This window comes from Dromiciops gliroides, chromosome 4 (genome assembly GCF_019393635.1).
Source record: "Dromiciops gliroides isolate mDroGli1 chromosome 4, mDroGli1.pri, whole genome shotgun sequence".
Lineage (NCBI taxonomy): Eukaryota > Metazoa > Chordata > Mammalia > Microbiotheria > Microbiotheriidae > Dromiciops > Dromiciops gliroides.
In genome coordinates this window covers 373,858,634-373,874,679 of record NC_057864.1, presented here as the reverse complement: position 1 = coordinate 373,874,679, position 16,046 = coordinate 373,858,634, and the positions used below count along the sequence as shown (strand labels likewise).

Here is a 16,046-nt window from a genome sequence, read left to right as displayed (position 1 = left end):
CTCTTACTCTGATTTTATTGGGGAAAAATAATCATCTTTGGATTAGAAAGGGAAGAAACAAAATACTCAACAGGGAACTTCTGCACAAGACAGGCAGGAAGATACTAGAAGACTGCCTGGTTTTTCTATAATAACTTCAAAAAGTAATTTTAAAAACAAAACTAGTAGATAGTGGTACTTACATGTTCTCTTTGATCAAAGAGAATAAGAGAGGTACTGAGAAACTGGAAAAGAGAAAATACGCTAATTTTTCCCCAAAAGGGAAGATAATAGACTCTGCTAACTCCAGGCCAGTGTGTTTGGCATTGATTATTGGGAAAATCTGAGGGCACAGTCTTAAAGGGATACTTAGTAAACATCCCAAGAAAGGAAATAATGATAATCAGGAGTTGTTAAGGCTTTATCAGGAACAGGTCATGCCAACCTAATCTTATTTTTCTCTTATGGCATGGTTCCTAGAATAGCAGAACAGAGGAATGCTATAGGTAATAGCTTACTTAGATGATAGTAAGGCTTTTGACAAAATTTCTAGTGCTACATTTATGGAAAACATGGAAGGATGTGGGTTGGATTCTAGTATACTTAGGTGGATTGTGAAGGGCTAGAACCAAAGAGTAAGAATGGTCAGCTGCTGGTGGAATATGCTGATGACCTTTTCTTGACTCTGAACCAATTAGCATTTTTATTTTACTTTTATTCTTAACTTTACAAACACCAAAGAATTAGCATCTTCATATTTCAGAGAACGGGAGGGTAATTGTACATGAAATTGCAAGTCTCCATTATATAAAGCTTGCTTTTCTTTTTTGGGTATTTAAAGAATTCAGCATATAACTTTGAAAGCTCTCCTGCTTATCTGTGATTCTGTGTATTCTTTTTTTTTTCCTGGAGTAAGGAGGAAATTATTCCCAGAACTTCTTTTGTTTCTGACTTCTGTTCAAAAAAAAAATAAAAACCTTGTAAGAAATATACATAATCAAGCAAAGCAAATTCAATCCATCCTCCAGTAAGCTACCAAAATGTTCTTCCTAAAGCATGAGACTAACCATATCACACACTATTACCCTATCCTACTTTATCCCCCAGTAAACTACAATGGCTCCCTGTTATCTTCAGGATCAAATAGAATGCTCTTTGGCTTTTAAAACCTTTCTTATTTATTTATTTGTTTGTTTGTTCATTCATGCATTCATTCACTTATTCACCTATTTATTTATTTATTTACTTACTTACTTGCAGGGCTATGAGGGTTAAGTGACTTTCCCAGGGTCACACAGCTAGTAAGTGTCAAGTGTCTGAGGCTGCATCTGAACTCAGGTCTTCCTGACTCCAGAGCCGGTACTTTATCTGCTGTGCCACCTAGTTGACCCTTTTAAAACCTTTCATAGCCTGGACCCTTCCTACCTTTCCATTCTTCTTGTGCTTCTCCTACCATGTACTCTACAACCCAATGACACTCATCTTCTTGCTATTCTTCACACACAAATATCTCCCTACTCTGTGCATTTTCACCAGCTGCTCCCTATCCCAGGAGTGATCTCCCTCCTCAACTCTACCTCATGACTTTCATGGCTTTCTTCAAGTCCCAGCTGAAATCTCACCTTCTTCAAGAAACCTTTCACTAAGTTTCAGTGTCACATCTCTGACTGCTACTGGACATTTCAAAAATGGATGGACTAAAGACATCTCAAATTCATCTTGTCCAGAACAAGATTCATTAACCTTTCCCACAAACCCACCCTTCTTATGGATTTCCTTATTTCTGTTGAAGGCAGCCTCTCAAGTTTGTACCCTTGTTGTCATCATTGACTCTCTATTCTCCCTGACCCCATTTTCCATTTGTACTTCTCACATCTGACCCTTCCTTTTTATTCACACACTTCCTACTTTAGTCCATATCCTCATGACTTCCAGCCCAGATTATTTCAACAACCTCCTTATTGGATTCCCTGATATGTATCATTCCTTTTGAATCTATCCTCCACATGGTTGCCTGAATGATTTTCATGGATCTGACCATGTCACCCCCTACTCACTAAAATCCAGTGGATTCCTTACCTCTAGGATCAAATAGGAAATACTACATTTAGCTTTAAAACCCTTTACAATCTAGGTCCAATCTGTCTTTCTAGTTTTAGTGTATATTACTTGCCCTCCTGCACTCTGTAAAACAGTCAAATTGATCCATTCTCCATTCCTTACACAGGGCACTACGTCTCCCACCTCCGTGCCTTTCCACTGGCTATCTCCCACATCTGATATGAACTCCATCTTCATCTCTGTCTCATTGAACCCACCTCTTCCTTCAAAACACAGTTCAAGGGGCAGCTAGGTGGTACAGTGGATAAAGTACCAGCCCTGGATTCAGGAGGACCTGAGTTCAAATCCGGCCTCAGACACTTGACACTTACTAGCTGTGTGACCCTGGACAAGTCACTTAACCCTCATTGCCCCACAAAAAATAAATTAAAAAAAAGAAAACACCACAGTTCAGCTTGTGCGGGAATCCTTTCCTGATGCTCTAGCTGCTTAATTCCCCACCTCCCTCCCTAACTATCTTGTATGTACTTATATTTATTCTCTTTATAGTTATGTGCTCCAGGAATTGTTTCATTATCTCTGTCCCCAATACTTAGCTTAGTGCCTGGTGCTTTTTGGTAGGTACTTAACAGATGCTTACTAATTAAGTTGTTTTCAGTTAACTGAGAGATTTTGTGACAAGGTCCCCTCACCCAATCTATGTTAGGACCAGTTATAGACATGGGGCAGAGTCCAGTTCAAGAAAGCTTGAATCCATCCTAACCTCTATCTATCTGTGTTTAAGGGCCTGCAAGTTCAACTACCTTTTACCCTGATTTCTTCACTTCAAATAACCATCATCCCGCTTAATCTTTTTCTCCCCTTCTGCTGAAACATTGGATTGATGGGGTTCAAATTTAGTTTTAGCTCTTGAGCGAACTAAGATGTCAAGAACCAGCTGTATTCCATGAGCTGATTTTTTCCCCCTAGAACTTAATTCAGTGTCTTCCTCTTCTGCACCCTCCCATATTACCAAGTTGTGGGGAAATGAGTTGCCCTAATCCTATAGTGTCACTATGACTGTAAAGACTAGGTTCCACTGAGATGGCAGCTCCAGTACCTGAGGAGGAAAACAACTGTTTAATCACAAGACCTTCTGCCTTATGAAGAGACGTGACCCCAAAGATTTTTGGTCCTGTGTTAACCACTCTAAAGATAGCCTATCTGTTAGTTAGTGTCGGAGCACTTTCTAGCCAACATTTTTGAGGGCTGCAAATAGGGGAAAGGTACTGATGATTGTTAATTGTCTTCAGAATAGAGCAGACCAAGATGACCAATGTTGAAAAGCACTGAACAATTTGATTTATTTCCACTTATTTTACTGCCACCTTCTTAGCCAATCTTCTGAGAATGAGCCTGAAGGCACAAGGCAAAACTGCTCTTAGCTGTAAGCTTAATTAGGAAAGAATTGATTAGCTGGATATATCCAGGTTTGGTTTGGTTTGGTTTTTTTGCTTTCTCACTTCTCCATTCTCTTTTTATTTCTTCCTTCAAAAAGTGGTACCTTAAGCTATCTTAGTGATGTTACCTTTGGTTAAATAGAAAACAAAACAAAACAAAAACCCACCTGTTTACTTTCTATTTATTTATTTATTTAAATGGGGGCAGTGGGGGTTAAGTGACTTGCCCAGGGTCACATAGCTAGTAAGTGTCAAGTGTCTGAGGCTGGATTTGAACTCAGGTCTTCCTGAATCCAGGGCCAGTGCTTTATCCACTGTGCCACCTAGCTGCTCACCCCACCACCACCTGTTTACATTAGAAAACTATGTTGGTTCTTCTAAATATGTTATCCTTAGTGGGCCTTTGCTCCAGTGAAAGTGTCAACTACTACTTTTCCCCCTTTATTTAAGGAATATCAGGTTAGCAGTAAACTTAGATTGACCTATAATCTAAGACCAGAAATCAGTTAACAAGAAGAATCTGTGTAATGTGCTCAAGATGGTTCTATCTGATTTTGCAGGTATATACATGTTCTCCTCCTTTATTGTTTTTTTCTTAACCATTGGGTGGCTTATGTAATGTATTTCTTGTCATTTCAAATAGTGTACAAAGTGGAAAAGCAGTAGAGAGTAATAATTCAGGCAGGCAGGCACTCAATATTTATTAAGTACCTACTGTGCTAAGTGCTACGAATACAAAAAGATGAAAAAGATAGTCCCTGCCCTCAAGGATCTCACATTGCAATGGGAGAAACAACAAGCAAACAAATATGTACAAACAAGTTACATACAGGATGAATAGGCAATAATTTTGAGAAGGAAGGCACCAGAATAAGGATTGGCAAAGGCTTCCTGTTGAAGATTGGACTTCAGTTGAGATTGGAAGGAAGCCAGGAGGCAGAAATGAGGAGGGAGAGCTTTCTAAGGGTGGACACAGCCAGGAAAGATGCCCACAGCTAAGTGTCTTGTTTGTGAAACAGCAAGGTCAGTATCACTAGATCAAAGACTATATGGTCAGGACAGCTAGGTGGCACAGTGGATAGAGCACCAACCCTGGAGTCAGGAGGACCTGAGTTCAAATCCGGCCTCAGACACTTAACACTTACTAGCTGTGTGACCCTGGGCAAGTCATTTAACCCCAATTGCCTCACCAAAAAAAAAAAAAAAGACTATATAGTCAAGAATAAAGTATAAGGAGATTGGAAAGTTGGGGAGGAGTTAGGCTATGAAGGACTTTGAATGCTAGATATTTTGTATTTGATCCTGGAGGTGATAGGGAGTCTTTGGAGTTGATTGAGTAGGGGAGTGACATAGTTGGACCTGCGCTTTAGGAAAATCATGTTAGTGACTGAATGGATGAGAGTGGGGAAGAGAACTGAGACAGGCAGACCTACCACCAGGCTTTTTCAGTAGTCCAGTGTGAGGTGATGAGGGCCTGCTGATGAGGACTGGGGGGGGGGGGGGGAGTGGTGTTGGCCTCAGTAATAGGGAAGGTCAGAGGGGGAAGGTTTAGACAGAGAGAATTTGAGTTCAGTTTTGGACATGGTGAGTTTAAGATGTCTACTGGACATCCAGGTAGAGATGTTCTAAAAGGCAGCTGGAGATGTGAGATTGGAGGTCAGTAGAGAGACTGGGGCCGGAAAGGTGAGTTTGAGAATCATCAGCGTGAAGATGGTTAATTTAGATCCATGGAAGCTAGTGAGATCATCACGTGAATTAATACATAGGAAGAAAAGAACCCAGGGATGCCTATGGTTAGAGGGTGTGATCTGGAGGAGGATCCAGTAAAGGAGACAGAGAAGTGGTCAGATGGGTAGGAGGAAAACCAGGAGAAAGGGGTGTCCTGAAAACCTGGAGAGAAAAGAGTATCCAGGAGAAGAGGGTATTCAACTGGGTTAGAGGCTGCAGAAAGGTCAGGTAGAATGAGGATTGAGAAAAGGCCAATGGATTTGACAATTAAGGTTAACTTCGGAGAGAGCAGTTGCAGTGGAATGATGAAGTTGGAAGCTGGATAATAAGTGATTAAGAAGAGAATATGAGGAGGGCAGCTAGGTGGCGCAGTGGATAGAGCACCGGCCCTGAAGTCAGGAGTACTTGAGTTCAAATCCAGCCTCAGACACTTAACACTTACTAGCTGTGTGACCCTGGGCAAGTCACTTAACCCCAATTGCCTCACTAAAAAATAAAAAAAAAAAAGAAAAGAAGAGAATGTGAGGAGAGGAAGAGGAGGCATCTATTACAGACAGCTTTCTCTCAAGCCAGTTAGCCATGAAGGGCAGAAGAGATATAGGACAGTAGTTAGTGGGGAAGGAAGAATTAAGTGAGGGTTTTTTTGAGGATGGGAGAGACATGGGCATGTTTGTAGGCAGTAGAGAAGGAGACAACAAGGGAAAGACTGAAGGTCAGTGATAGACAGGATGACAAAAAGAGCAATCCGTTGGAGCCTGTGGGATGCAATGGTATTACTTGTGTATGTAAAGGGTAAGGAATAAGGGTACCTCGCCATGTGAAAGAGGAGATAATGATAGAAGGCATCTGAGTAATAGAAGATGAAGAGGGGAGAAAAGGGATCTCACATTGAATGACCTTAGTGTTTTTTTCTGTAAAACATGAGATAAGGTTCTCAGCTAGGTGGGAGGAGGGGGAGCCGTGAGAAGTTTGAGGAGAGCTGAAAAAGTTTGCAGGAGCCACTGTGGACAGTGGGAAGTGAGTTGTTAAGGGAGGTATAGAAGGATTACCAAACTGCAGCAAGAGCCCAGTTGAGGTTGTGTAACTTATATTTGCAGCAGACACAGTCAGAATGATTGTGTGATTTTTTTCCCCACCATTGTTCAGTAGCATATATGATGGTGGGAGTCATCCAAGGCATGGCACAATTGGCAATATTTTAACTGCAACCTTACTCTTCCTCCCAATCCCAAAATAAACAAACACAGTAAAAGACAGGAAAACACCCAATTTGGGGTGTTTATCTACTGGCAATATTTGAATTATTAATAACAACAGAATTTGTGATGCGAAAATCTGATGCCACCACTCAGTAACACTGAAGAGAATTGTTTAATCATCTATCATGTAAATTACAAGAATATGCTATTTAGTCAGAGAAATCTTTGGTATTTGAAAGGGATCAGTATTCTATTCCCTGATGTTAATTTTTCCAATTCCATTGAAATTTCTTTTAAATTTTATTTTATTTTGTTTTTAATTTATGGAATAAAACAAGCATTTTCATAACATAGTATAATAAAAAAGATGATTGCACATAAAACTGCAAATCTCTTATGTACAGCTTGCTGTTCCTTTTAAATATATAATAAAGTTATAAACTTAGTTTCATATGTACTACCAATTTCTTCTATTTTTCTGGCCCTGAGGTGTGATTTCTGGTAGGGACTCGTGCAGAAAAACTCAGCCTGGAAACTCTCTCCACTGATTTAGATCAGCAGCTCCTCCATGACGTCAAATTACCCGAGGCACTGAAAGGCTAAATGACTTAGTAGCTCTTGATCCCACAGCTAGTATGTGTCAGAGGCACATTTGAATCCTGTTCTTGACTCCAAACCTGGTCTTGTATTCATTATACCAGAGCACATTACTTTTCAGTTCCATAAGATACTGAATATTTCTAATATCATATCACTTTAGAGTAATGAGGGATTTTAGCAATGAATAAATGTCATGCCGCATTTCTGTTTGAGGATATGGTATTGGTATTTTATATGCATTTTACCTGAATCTTCTAAGAAATTTATTCATGGTATGTTTTACCTGTATTTAATTCCCAGGAAATGGGAAAGAAATAGATCTTTGTGCACCCAAATTTTGTTATTCTTCAAGGGAAATAACTTTTGCTTCTAGAATTTCATTGTTCATCTATCCATTTTAACTGTATTATTACTAAATCTTATGGTATGGTATTGATATAGGAAGTTAGGTGGCACAGTAGAGTGTTGGGCACGGAGACAAGAAGATCTGCATTCAAATCCAAATTTAGACACTGACTAACTCTGTGACCTTGGACGAGTCACTTAACATCTGTCTGCTTCAGTTTTCTCATCTGTATAACTGAGGGTAATAATAGCACTTTCCTCACAAGCTTGTAGGAATAAAATAAGATAATATTTGTAAAGCACTCATTACAGTGCTGGCAAATAGTAGGCACTTAATAAATGCTTGCTCCCTTCCCTTGTACTATAGTGGACCTTAAGATAAACAAATACACTGTGTTTATGGTTAGGAACAGTTTTTATAGCCCATATCCTTGTGTATTCAGGCTTTCTTCTTAATCTGTATTCTTTTTTTATTTTTTTTTGGGGGGGGACAGGGCAATGAGGGTTAAGTCACACACCCAGTAAGTGTCAAGTGTCTGAGAACAGATTTGAACTCAGGTCCTCCTGAATCCAGGGCCGGTGCTTTATCCACTGAGCCACCTAGTTGTCCCCCTTAATCTGTATTCTTAGACCACAATGAGTCATATGGTTGGATCCCCTTCTTGTCATGCCCCAAAGCCATGTGGAGGATTCCCTCCCCCCCCCTTTTTATTTAAAAGACTCCATTAGATACACCATCAATTCTAGGAAATAATGTGTTCAAAGCACTTCTTTGAATTTTGAAAAGGAAAGTGGAAAATGACTGTTCCAATTTCTCTGTGCCATATGTAGACTTGTCTTTTTTTTTTTAAGCTGTGAATTGTGATCACTAGGTCTTTATGTGAAAGCTGGATATTATCAACTCCATAAATCATTTGGATGCTTAGATGGTGTTTTGGAATAAGATTTGTGTCTTAGTGCCTCATATACTTTCAGAGTGTGAGGTACCAACCAGAAAGAAGCAGACCATCTCAACTCCCATTCAGAATCCAAAATGAAATGTAGCATAGTCATATTCCCAAATAAACTAAATATATCATCTCTGAAAGTTCCAGTTTGCTCCTGAAGACAGAAGTCCCTGAGAAGTAAATCTGTTTTTTTATGTCACCATAGCTAAATGTATACATAACTCCCACTAACAATAACAAATTGTGTTTTTAAAATGTTTTTGGAACATTTAGATGGATAGAAAAACCACATATCTATGTTTGTATAGTAAGGATCATGAGATCAAGAACTCCTGAAATAAATAAGTGAATAATTCTTTACAGATTATTTTGTTTCTCGGTTTTGTGACGTATAGACAGTTTCTCATTTTGTCTATTTTCCTATCACTTCTTTTTTTTTCTTTTCTTTTTTTCTTTTTAGTGAGGCAATTAGGGTTAAGTGACTTGCCCAAGGTCACACAGCTAGTAAGTATTAAGTGTCTGAGGCCGGATTTGAACTCAGGTACTCCTGACTCCAGGGCCAATGCTCTATCCACTGTGCCACCTAGCTGCCCCTATTTTCCTATCACTTCTGTGTTTCTCTGCCAAATCCACATTTCACAGAACTTAAAGACGTTGATTCTTTATGTTTTAAAATTTTGCCCCATATTTCTATTAAAATGTTATTAAAATACTTAACTTCTGGGTATAGCTGAAAAAAAATATACAGATTGTCGATGTTTCTCCCCCCAGTCTTCCTCCAGTGAAAATTCATCATCAAGAAGACAACAAGGGGGCAGCTAGGTGGCACAGTGGATAATGCACTAGCCCAGGATTCAGGAGGACCTGAGTTTAATCTGATCTCAGACACTTAATACTTACTAGCTGTGTGACCTTGGGCAAGTCACTTAACCCTCATTGCCCTGCCAAAAAAAAAAAAAAGGAAGAAGAAGACAACAAGCATTTATTAAACACTTACTGTGGACCAGGAACCATGCTAAACGTTGGGAATGCAAATAAAACAAAAAAGAAAGCTTTAAAGGGAAGGAAGGAACAAGGTTCCCATTCAGGGGAATAGTGACAAAGTCTAGAAAGTCAGTCCAGCTGGGAGGAGAATGTTACACAGCTTGCCTGTGCCTATCTTCCAAATAGGGGCACTTTGAGAAAAACTCACCCATGGGAAAAGAGGCCAGCATGACAGAAGGAAGGTCAAAGGTGAGAGGGCAGCTGAGTCCTGATGGTGAATTGCAGATCCCAGTTATCGTTGAGCTTTATGGTCATGGTGTAATTCTATAATGATGATTGCTAATAACCAGAATTTACATGGTACTTTAAGATTCGCAAAGCAGTATACACGTATTATCCCATTTGATAAAATATAAAAATGCAAGCCCTTTTTCAGTTGCAGTAATAAGATACTTAAAATTACTTCTACTGAAACAGTGGGCCCCTGAAATATCACTGAATTCTAGCCTACTAATTTTTCATCTAGAAAGAGACAGTATGGAAAAATCGATAGAAGGTGGCTTTAGTGTCAGGAAAATTTCTTATTCTGTCTATTTTGCATCAACTGGCTTCAGTTCTTGCATCTGATGCATGCGTGCTGTATGTGTGATAAACAAGTCACTTAACCCCCTCACTACTTCAGGAAATTATCTAAGGCTGTAAGTTACAGAGGAAATTTCTATGCCAAGATTTCCTTGCATGAATGAAATTTCAGGTCCAGGCCAAATTCGCACATTTGGATATATGTGTGTGTGTGTGTGTATATATATATGTTTATGTGCATGTAAATAACAACAGTAATAGCAGCTAACATTTCTATAGTTCCTACAATATGCCAGGCACTGTGTGCTAAGTGCTTTACAATTATTATCTCATTTGATCCTCACAACAACCCATTGAGGTAGGAGCTATTAAGATGTGTTACATATAGATGTTTTGGTGTTTTATAATGTTCCTCTTGCCCAATTTGAGTTTTGTTCTGTTCCTGGAATTGAAAATAAAATAATTAAAAAAAATTAATATATGGATGTTTTGATATACCTATATTTTCTGGGGTTTTATATGACTTTCATCCGGTTTGATTTTCATAAGCCACTGAAATATGAATTTCTTTGTCTTATATTTACAAGGTTTTGATTTTAGAACCAACAAAAATCTATCAACCTTCCTATTTGTCTATCAACAATGAAGCTGATGAAAAGACGATATCCATCTGGCATGTGCTTCCGGATGACAAGGTAAATGATTCCATTTGCTAGAACTGGACTATTGGTGGAGAAGTTTGCTTTGCAGAGGAATTAAGCCCCTGTAACATTTAAGTACAATCAGAAAAACAAAACAAAATACAACCCTGTTCCTAGCTGATAAAAATGTGCTTGGGACTCTGCTTATTTTGGCATAATCAACTACGTACGGCACAACCAACATTCAGTGTTTTGAGTTATATGTATTTACTAAATTATAGAAAAGATTTATTTGGTTGTTTTTTAAATAGAGTTGTACAAAATAGTCTCAAAATTTTAACATTTTCCTTTGGTCCTTCTCTGATGCTATGTGAACTCATATCCTAGATATGAAATGTGTCCAAAGAGGCCTTTTCTTTTTTTCTTTTTTTTTTAGTGAGGCAATTGGGGTTAAGTGACTTGCCCAGGGTCACACAGCTAGTAAGTGTTAAGTGTCTGAGGCTGGATTTGAACTCAGGTACTCCTGACTCCAGGGCCGGTGCTCTATCCACTGCGCCATCTAGCTGCCCCGAGGCCTTTTCTAAAAGTACTTTTGTCTCACCTTCGGGAAGATCATGCTGCATAAAGCCAGTTTAGCTTATGCTGTGGATTCTTTCAGCCCCTTTTTCATGTCCCCAGTAGGGCAGAGACCTCAAAACATTATAGAGATAGTAAATACTGTTACACTGTGACCATTGGCTCATATAGGTAGAAAAAAACATACAAAAAACATATAGCTTCCTATGTAGTTGGAGGAAAGCTCTAAATTCATAGATACAGAGGAAATCTCAGAGGCCATTTCATCCAACATCCTTGTTATATGGATAAAAAGACTGAGACCCAGGGAAACTTGCCCAATGTGAACCAGGTAGTGTCAGAGAGCTAGAGTTTCTAGCCTAACATAACTTAGCTAAGTCATTGCTGTTTTTCACTCATTTCTGTTGTGGCCAACTCTTCAGGACCCCAACATATATAACATATATGCTAACATCTGTCTGCCTCAGTTTTCTCATCTGTAAAACTGAGGGTAATAATAGCACTTTCCTCCCAACCTTGTAGGAATCAAACATTGGAACAGCTTGCTGTTTCCTTTTCTAGCTCATTTGACAGATGAGGAAATGAAGCAGACAGGGTTAGGTGATTTGCCCAGGGTCACACAGCTAGTAAGTGTCCAAGTCCAGATTTGAACTCAGGTCTGGCACTCTATCCACCATGCTACTCTTCGGCTGACTGAACTAGAACTAACAGCTAAGTATTCTGGTCTGTAGTCCAGAGTTCTTTTCACTTTTCTGAGCTGCCTGCCTTTACTGAGTGAGTACATTTTATGCATAAGGCACTGTGGTAAGACTTTCAGAATATGAAGATGTTTAAGAAACAGTCCCTGGCTGCCCTCAGAGAACTTTAGTTGTTAAGCCTAAAGATGGTATGAAAGATGAGGTAGGAGATCATCCCGTTTAATTTTTGGAGAGTTTGAAAGCATTGCATTTTTGTTTTTTCTTATCACATTAATCACTGACATAAATTATTCCTCTTCATTATTCATTTTTAATTGAAATCATGGGATGCCATCCATCCCATTTCTTGGGGGAAAAAACATATCAAAAACCACACGTGAACACCCACTACCAACTTAAGACTTTAAGTATCACCTCAGGATTCCCAGGATAAACACTGCTGACAATTCTTCCTGTCACCACAAATCCATTCCGTGCCCCCTGTTGCAACAGAAATGTTCTCAATCTCGCTAAGGCTGGGGAAAGAATCTTAATCCAGATCCTTAGGAGGTGTCCTAAATGTGCTTCCATGGCTGATGGTGGTGACAGCAAAGCAGTTCCACTCAAGCATCCCATTCAGGTCATGTAACAGTGGCAGTCACCCCAGGCTTGAGGAAGTGTCTGTTTCATTTTCATCATGAATGACATATATGGATAAAGACTGGGAGAAAATATTCTTTGTACTAAATTATTCAGAAGAGAGCTTTATGATCTGCAAAGCTTGATAACCAAGAACTTTCGAAGGAGGCAAAGGATAGTTGCAGGTGGTGTGTATGTTTGTATTTCTATATATATCTGTTTCTGAGTTTTTGCAAGCCTCTTACTTTAGCGGAGATAGCTTCCCTTCTCCCCTTTACCTAGTCAAGTATGTCTTATAAATTAAAGTTTATCATTCAAGACCCACCTTTCCCTTGGCTAATCCAAACCTTACTGATTTCTCTTTACTCAGACCTCCTGGATCACTTAGAGTCTCTGCCCCACAATCTAGCATTAAATAATATCCTGGATATATGATTTTCTGTCATTTTTGTTGTTTCTGTTTTATGTGACTTGATAATAAGTTCCTTGAAAACAGGAGCCTTGTCTGCTCCTTCCTCTAAATCTAGATAATAACTAGGTCACTTTCAGCTCTAAATCTATGCTACTAGGAGCCCACAGGTATTTGTTGTGTGTGCTAGACTAGGGGAGGGCTACAGAGGAAACAGAAGACATGGCCCTCACTTCCCCAAAATTTATTCTCTAGGTGTAGAGAAAAGGTATAAACACATCAAATCATGACAAGAAGTAGAATGCAATATGCGATTAAGTGCTAAGTTGTGTGGTCAGGAGTCCAAGTGCTCAAGCATGTTTGAAAAAAAGAAAATCTAAGGATTGAATGAGTCTAGGAAGGCATCTGAGAGCTGGTGGGACTTGAGCTGAGCCTTGACTGATAGGAAATATTATTCATTGGGGCTATCAGGGGAAGGGAGGAAAGAGGGCTCAACTAAAGGAAGGCACACAGAACTCTAACAAAGACCCAGAAACAGGAATGAAATTCACACTACAATGAGAACTTTAGCCTCACAGGAGAGGAGGGAATATGGGGAAAGGTGACCAGACCTAGGTAGGATAGCTACAGTGAGGGCAGATTATGTTGAAACTTGAAAGGCTGGTGAGATAGTCTAGACTTGATGGGGTCAGAAATGGGCAATCACTGATGTGTTTGAATGGGGGACTGGATCCATGAAAGTAGTATTTAAGGAAGATTAGTCTGGCAGACTTGGGACAACTAGATGGCACGGTGGATAGATACAGCACCACACCGGAAGTCAGGCAGACCTGAGTTCAAATCCAGCCTCAGACACTTACAAGCTGTGAGACCCTGCATATGATACTTAACCCTGTTTGCCTCAATTTCCTCATCTGTAAAAATGAGGTACAGAAGGAAATGGCAAACCACTCTAGTATCTTTGCTGAAAAAAACCCCAAATGGGGTCACAAAGAGTGGAACACAACTATAAAAAATTTAACAAAAGTCTGGTAGAAACTTAACATGATAAATTAGGCTAGAGTATAGAGTCGAGAAGATTGTCTAGGAGCCTCTTGTAGTGATTCCTACTTGAGAGATTTTAATGTGTGGACTACGATGGGGACAGTAGGAAACTGGAAAGGAAAGGATGCATGAAACATTTTGAAGACAAATTGAACAGTCCTTGGAGATTAATTGGATATGTGTCATGGACTGGGATGTCGAAGATTTATTCCAAAGTTTTGAACATAGGTAACTGGGAAGATCATGGTACTGTGGCAAAATTTAGTAACTTTGGAGGGTATATCATTTGGAGAAAAAAATGAATTTGGTTTGTGACATGATAATTTTGAAGTTGCACGTGGAAACCAGAAAAATGCCATCATTAAACAGGTGACAAATAAATGTATGTATGAATATGAATGAGATACTCATAATTTTATTTTTAAAATGTTACATATGTATGCGTAGGGAAAGGGTGTGGTATACTGTGTGTATGCACGGAGAAACTTTTATGACTTAAAAAAGACACAGCCTATCCAAGCTGTAAACAGAAAAACAGAGAGAAATGATAGAGACAGAAAATTGTAAGTTAAGAAGAAGAGATTTTGGGAAGCCTGCATGGAAAGAGAAAAGTTATCCAAGGACACTTGGAAGGAGAAAACAGGGTGAGAGAGTTTGGAGATGAAGCAAAGCCAGGAGAATGAGAAAGAGTAGCCAGGGATAATTGGAAGGAAGAAAAGGAAAAGAAAGTAAGCCAGAGTTATTTGGAAAAATGAGTATCATTTCCAGCTACTTGTGAGCATTTTTTTTATCTCTCTTGCTTGAAGATTCTTTGGATTAACATTGCAACATTTTAAATTTATCTTTTGTAACTGAAGAGTGCTTTATGTATATGCTAATATATATGTATTATTATAATGTTACATTGTTAGAATTCAGAGACATAGATGGCCTTGGAGCTAGGAAGGCCTTAAAAATACTGTCTTTATATCCCCTTTGCTTTACCTCTCATTGCTCTGAGTTACTTTCTTTCTTTTTTTTTCCCCCAGTGAAGTGAGGGTTAAGTGACTTGCCCAGGGTCACACAGCTAGTAAGTGTCAAATGTCTGAGGTCGTATTTGAACTCAAGTCCTCCTGAATCCAGGGCCAGTGATTTATCCACTGCACCACCTAGCTGCTTCTAACAAATTCTTGTTCTTTCACAGGTTGATAATTTAACACTTTACAATGCTTTCATTCATTCGTTTTTTAATGTGGGTGATATATGTACTTTTTTTTTTGGTGGGGCAATGAGGGTTAAGTGACTTGCCCAGGATCACACAGCTAGTGAGTGTCAAGTGTCTGAGGCCAGATTTGAACTCAGGTTCTCCTGAATCCAGGGCTAGTGCTTTATCCACTGTGCCACCTACTTGCCACCTCTGGGTAACTTTTTAAAATGCTACGTTAGAGGAAAAAATGCTCACCTGCATCAGTAGAAGAAAATTCCTCATCTTAAGAGTTCCCAGAATTAAAGAACTCACAACTCCTGTCCTGATCCCTAAGACAGGCTTAGGAATTTAGTCTGAACTTTACATTTTCACCATGTTTTCTTAAGAGTACTGCAGGTCTATATAGCTGCCTCTCTTTATGCTGGCCACCCTAAACGCTTGTTTTAAATGTTAAAAACTTCTAATGAAAATATCTACTCTATTTGTGTGTAGTTCTTATAGTTTAAAGGAAAGAGGCCTGAACTGGCAGTCAGAAGACCTGAGTCCAAGTCCCAGCTCTGTCTATTACTTTGTTATATGACTTTGGAAGAGTTGTCTCAACCTCTTAAACCTCAGTTTCCTCAGTTGTAAACTGGCAGAATAATATTTGTGCTACTGATGTCACTAGGATGATGTGTAGAAACAGTCCTTCCTGGTAGAGTGGAAAGAGTGTTAAATTTAGAGGCAGAATATGGATTTGAATTTCAGCTTGGCTACCTACTACTTTATGTCTGTGAGCAAATCATGTCATTTCCCTGGGCTTTTTTCCTAATTTACACAATGATGGGGTTTCACAAGTTGGATTTAGATTATCAAGGTCCCCTCTCTTTTTAAATCCTATGGGCTTGTGAAAAGTATATTATAAATAATAGAACACTATGTAAATATGACTTATTATTATGCCTTCATTTGTGAATTGTGTCATTTTTCTTAGTTGTAGAGAAGTTGTGTAGTTGGGCAGCTAGGTGGTA

The 16,046-nt window shown here is 39.1% G+C and overlaps 1 protein-coding gene across 1 annotated transcript in view; it reads left to right on the top strand.

Annotated features, from left to right (window-relative positions):
- Window positions 1-16,046, top strand: part of MAP3K5 (mitogen-activated protein kinase kinase kinase 5) — a 316,674-nt gene that overhangs the window by 192,825 nt on the left and 107,803 nt on the right. The window contains exon 11 of the mRNA XM_043962348.1: window positions 10,452-10,559. Coding sequence (XP_043818283.1) covers window positions 10,452-10,559 — 108 coding nt within the window. The remainder of the gene's footprint in view (window positions 1-10,451; window positions 10,560-16,046) is intronic.